This window comes from Prosopis cineraria, unplaced genomic scaffold (genome assembly GCF_029017545.1).
Source record: "Prosopis cineraria cultivar Desert tree isolate PC_DT_omini unplaced genomic scaffold, ASM2901754v1 PC724, whole genome shotgun sequence".
Taxonomy (NCBI): domain Eukaryota; kingdom Viridiplantae; phylum Streptophyta; class Magnoliopsida; order Fabales; family Fabaceae; genus Prosopis; species Prosopis cineraria.
The window spans coordinates 8,997-15,098 of record NW_026556049.1 but is presented as its reverse complement, the minus strand read 5'-3'; the positions used below and the strand labels follow the sequence as shown (position 1 = coordinate 15,098).

The following is a 6,102-nucleotide window of genomic DNA, read 5'->3' as shown; positions in this document are numbered from 1 at the left end:
CCCACGCACGCGTCTTGTAACTTGTTCGTCGATCAACAATTGAAAGCAGCGATGAAACAGCTGCCATCCATCCCTGCAACCATAAAAGCTTCTTTGCTGCAATAAAATAATTGCCAAGAGAAAGAGAGATACTCTGAGAGGCAAAAGCAAAAAGCGACAAATCAATAAATGTGTCTTTAGGAACCAAACCAAACAATTTCTCTTAATTGGGTTGGACGATTCCCCCAATACTCCACATGTAGAAAAAGCATTCCACATGATTATCACTTCCAGTGGATTGCAGCTGCACAACTAAAGGTCAAAATGTAAATATGCTCCCCACACTTTTCATGCTATTTCTTTCTTCCTGATATTATTATATTCCATGCATGCCCTTAGCTTTATTACTTACCCAATCAAACACAATCCCCCGATCCAATTAATTCCTTTCTTCTCTGTCATGTGCACATTAATACAATATAATTACGTTTAGATTCTGATTCACACGCCCCTGCCCCCCCGATCCTTCCATAGCTAGACCAGACCAGACACGAAGCTTTATTAATTGTGGATCCAGGCTGGGTTGCCATGCCGTGTGTATTGATTCCAAACGTGACAATTAAATTAATTACTTGTTAAAAAGAATGAAAAGAAAACAATGAGCATGTTTCTGATACTGATCAGATAGTGAACAAATTAATTGTACATGAATTAAAAGGACTGTCCCAATGGATGCTAATGGGATAATTATAACTAAATTACATTAAAGGAAGGGGGGAAAAATCTCAAAACGACCTCATACGCTAAGAACTTGGACAGTATATGCCACAACCTTAAAACATCTTTGGAAGTTCAAGCGAAGCACTTGACTCCTCTCAAAGACAAACTCCACATATGTGCATTTTTTTTTCACAGATCTGCAATTTTTGGTAATTTGGGTGATATGAACCATAGATATACACATGCACATTTTTCTTATAACAAAACCATACTGTCATTATCAACATCGAATCTCATTCCGTCCAAGTTTGAGGCCACGTCATTGTGGTGGATGCTGTTTTCTTCCAGATCCATGTCCCATAAGAATCCATCGTCATATCCAACATGATCTCCTTTTGGAATACTGTGAGAGACAGTACTAATGTTTGTTCCCCGAGAAAACTGAAGGAGATTCATGAGAGAGCTGTTCTGGTTCTGGTATTGGTAATCATGGGGTGGAATGGAGGTGAAAGTGGTGAAGCCAGGAGGCACAGTTTGATTGGTCGGAGATGAAGGCAAAGTAAAGGAAGGGGCAGTCTCAAACATGTCTTGCGGGCTGAATTTGGCAGTGTTGTCTGCTCTGCTTTTGTAAAATACTCTACACAAAACCCAGTCCTCCTGTGTAATCAACACAAGTTTGACCTGATTAGCAAGAATTAATGTGAACTCACATGCTATGCGCTTGAATTTAATTAATCAAGCGTTATCCTCACTCCAATATAGTAATTATTCCCTGGCTGATAAACAGGAATTAGACAGCCCTCGCATCTATTTTATTTCCATGCCTCTCGCTGACACATGGAAGCAACATAGTACAAGTTTGATCGAACAAAATGTGAATAATTGAAGCATCAGTGTTTGTTATTACACCATTCGTCGACATCGAATCCGTGGAGAAAATCAATCATCAAATCATATATATAGTGATAGGAGGTCTGATAATTTAAGTACCTATGACCTCTTCTCAAAAAAGTAATTAATCTGCAAACTAAAAATTGTTGATTGTGGGCTAATAGCTATGGTTAGGCATAGTAATGATAGGGGGTTTGAAAAAGGAAGAAGTGAGAATGAAACCTTGGGGGGCATGTGTGGGGTCTCCAAGCGGAATTCATGCATGATCCAACCAGTCTTCATGCCATTGGGGGCTCTGTTCCTGTAGAACACCAGCGTCTTCCTCATCCCTACAACCTCGCGTGTCATTGGGTCCAGCACGGTCCTATCCTTCCCTGTCGCCTTCCAATACCCAGACGTCGTCGCCCTATTTGTCCGGAATCCCGTGGCGTATTTACGGTCACGGAAGCTGAAGAAGTACCATTCGTTCGTGTTCAGCTTTGCCACCTCTACGTAAATCACCCACCCACGCGTGATTAGTCAGATTTTTGAACCGCATAATTAAACACCACAAATAATACAAGCACATAAGATCAAATATATATATATATATATATTAACCAACGAAATGTCTTTGATTGGTTGAAGTTGCCATGAGATAGGAACAGTGCGCAACACATCATTCAGACTTCATACAATTTTCGTAACCCAAATACTTGTTAGGTACATGAGACGTTGAGAATATATAGATCATGCTTTAACAGGAAAAAAAATATAACTATGTATGGGAAAAATCAACTAAATAGTCTCAAGCTATACATATATGCGCAATTTTCAAGTCCCCAGTAAATAAATAAATGCAAAAGGTGATGGAGACTATGTTGTTAGCTAGAAAGCTTCGAGAAGTTTGCCATATACTTATAATTACGTAACACGTCTTCCTTCGTTTTTACCATTTTTACAAAGCTTTCCATGCATTATGCTGCGTAAGAAGTCCAAGAACTAGTTTAGTCAAGAAAGATCAGGATTTCATTTTATGTGTATTGAAATATTCTCCTTTCTAATTTAAAGGGCATATATATGATTGCTAATTATGCATATAGGAATGTTTAAGTAGTCAATCTCACCTAGATAGGGAGTCATAATTCCCAATAGAAAGGTAACTTAGAATATGCACTATGTTCCATGATGAAATCTAAGGAAGTGTCACACTAAAAAAGGGGAGAAAAATTTAGGAGGTGCTGTGTAGAAGTGTAAAATGATATTCAAAGATTAAAGGTAAAATTGAGTGCTATATTGAACCACAGGCGACGTACTTACGGACTATAGCGTTGCCTTTAATTATATGCAGAAATAATATTTTTTACCATAATTAGTTATTGGAAGGAGAATAATTTCTGACGCTGCTCCAATAATTGGTAAATGATCAAGTTGAAACAGTAATTGTACACAGAAATACGATAAAGTGTATGGAGCAGGGAAGGCAGGGGATATGATCAGGTGCGTGTGCTATATGGACCCTAATATAGTTTGGTGTGCTAAAATAACAGTTATGGCATGTGCGAAGAACCAACAATACAATGAAATGGAGACCCTATATATTAATGGCACATGACAAGCTCCCATCTAAATACAAATTAAAATGCATTTGTTTTCATACTTAATATCAATAATTAAGTTTTTTTTTTTTTTTGTGTTCGGGGGGAGGCCGTATCCGCTAATTGGGGCTTCATTTTCCACCGCCATCTTCATATTTGAATATCCAGAATATAGAACATATGCTTTAACTGAAGAAAATAGTCCGAATTATTAAAACAACGGGCCGTGATCAGGAAGAATAACAGTAAAATAAACTCGGTGGTGATGAGATTGCAGCACAGTCCAGCTCCATACAAGATGCATATACATACTAGAAGCATAAAACTATAATTAAAGATCAGAGAGATTCATATATTTATTTGAAACAATTCATAAAGGAGTTGGCATGCATTTCATTCTTTGCCCATTAAAGCACTGAGTAAACTACAGACACGCACAAGATTCCTCCGCCCTCTCCCCCCCCCCCCCGCTGTCATTCTTCTTAATCCTCTCTCCTGGAAAGAAATTTGTCTGCTTGCATGTAATAGCGGATTATATTTGACAGACGTGCATTTGCATGTCTTCCTGTTATGGAATTTTAATTAATTGTTCTGCCTCCTTTGGTTGGAGACCATCATATCTGAATTAAATTCCATAACATTAAATTACTATCTGGTTCATCATGACACGACCGGGATCACAGTTCAAACCTTTTCCCTCAAGTGACGCACGCGATGCTCTTAAAAGAATACAGAAGAGATCACAGGCAAACAGAGAATATATATATATATATATATTCAAGAACAAAATTGAATTATATAAGATCACAATTAAGAAGGAAGACGAGGAGAGACAAAGAGAGGTATCTATATGAGAAGATATATATGTACCTGGAAGCTGCCATGGCTCGCATGTATGCAAGTCGATTTCGACCAAAGTACCCTTGAGAATTTCCTCATTGGTGATCTTCTTGTACAGGTAATGACAAACCAACTCCTCGTCGCTCGGATAGAAACGAAACCCAGGAGGGAGTGAAGCCCCTATGTCTCTCAGACCCATTAATTATTTTGCTTTTTAAACACAGAGAGAGAAGAGAGAGAGCAGGATATATGATCTATAAAAGAAGCTTTGAGAAATAACACTAGTTGCTCCGGGTATTTGAAATATATAATATGGGGTAGAGGCAGCGAGGTTGGTACTGCGTATATATATGCATATTTAGTTAGGAAGATGTGAGGGACTTTACCATTTAGAAATTATTAATATTCCAGCAGGGCCATGCTAGCTTGTGTAACTGAGGTTAGTTATAGTGGGAAGTCTCAAGAAAAACCAAACCTGCAAGATATCTCTGTACCTATTAGGGGTCCAACACATTTGGTATGCTCATCATTCACATGCGACAAAAACCTCTCGAGCATAATTCCGAGAGAAACCCTCCAAAATATTCCTTTTTTTATTTGTATTATTATTAAAGTTATCCCCCACCCTCCTATTTTTCTTGTGCCAGAGGAGAAGCTTTTAATTATTTAACGGTGTGGTTAATTAATTACAAACAATATCTTATTGTGCAGCTAGCATATCACGGACGCTCATAGAATATCCACCGATATTTATTTAATATTACCATAATGTAGTGGAAATAAATATAACCTGTATAGATGGCCCGATATTCGTTATCTTAATTCCTTTTATTTAATTCTTTAATTTATTGTTTAGAAAATTAGGGGACTCTGATTCAAACTGTCAAGCTTGTTGTCTAGGACTAACTAGTCCAACACTTTCCTGGTTTAATTAGCTTTATTCCATTGAAGATTTGTAGGTCTCACCGCCTTAAGGTAGCTTATATATGAAGCTTCCACATGCCAAGATCTAAATCTAAATTTCAATTTTTTTCTATGCTGTCTCTGACACCTTTTGTATTTTCCATCTTTGTCTGTGACTCTGAGTGAGAAAAAGAATAAAAAAAAAATCCCCTGAATTATAAAAGACGGTGATTCTGTTTGTTAGGTTATCCATCAGCAAACATCTAAAATCCAAAAGCGTCGCAAATAAAAAGGCTTGGAATTTTTTGTTAATATAAACTATAACATAATGCAGCATCAGTTAATTAAAACAAAAAAAAATTTATATGAAAAACTAAGGATCCACCAAAAGATATACACCCAACACACATGCATGATTTCGAGTTAAAAGAGCAGTGCCAAAGATTCAATTGAGAAGCATATGATGCATCTGCAGATCCCAGAACATGGATGTGGTCACGATCCTAAGAAAAACAAGAAAATAATTCAAGTTGATAGCAGGATATATTGAATTTAATGCCAATCATGAAGTTGAACAAGTCCCATCTGTTTCATTTTCCATTGCGGAATGATATAGATTGGAAGAACGCAACTCTTAGGGCAGCCAGCTTGTCCTTGATCTGGGGTCCCCTGATGATGAAACACCCGAGGCCCATTTAAATTTTGTCTACACTTATCTCAGAAATAAATGTTATTTCCCACTCTATGATTTTCTTTCCTCTCGTTTCTGCTGTGGATGCCGGTCAGGAAAGAAGTATACAAGATAAGCAATAATAGTGTAAATGAGGACAAATATAATATTTGTCCCAACATGCATATATATCATGAAAATAAATCACAATAATTTGGAGGGTGTATTATGTGTGTGTGGACGATGATGACCACACTGGGGTCTCATCGTCACCAGAATTATATTATATCGGGTTCTATCATTTCATTTATCATAGAAAGCTTACTAGGCTCTGCTATAGATAGGGTAATAATAGAGCTCCAGGTTCACTATTTATGTGAGCGTGACAAGAGGGAGAAAAACTTAGTATCTTACATTAATGTGAATAAAAATAAAAGAACTAATGAACACGAAGCGAGGACGTATCGGGATTACTTGTGAGGTTGGTCACTCGGCCCATTCGGATGACGTGTCTCTTTCACC

At 37.4% G+C, this 6,102-nt stretch overlaps 1 protein-coding gene across 1 annotated transcript; it reads right to left on the bottom strand.

Annotated features, from left to right (window-relative positions):
- Positions 1-624: 624 nt before the first annotated feature.
- On the bottom strand, positions 625-4,334 carry LOC129298149 (protein CUP-SHAPED COTYLEDON 3-like). Its single transcript, XM_054936554.1, has 3 exons — positions 4,038-4,334; positions 1,813-2,078; positions 625-1,356 (listed from the first exon to the last, which is right to left on the bottom strand). Exons 1-3 carry the CDS (start codon positions 4,204-4,206, stop codon positions 955-957), a joined length of 837 nt encoding a protein of 278 aa, XP_054792529.1. The 5' UTR covers positions 4,207-4,334; the 3' UTR covers positions 625-954.
- Positions 4,335-6,102: the final 1,768 nt, after the last annotated feature.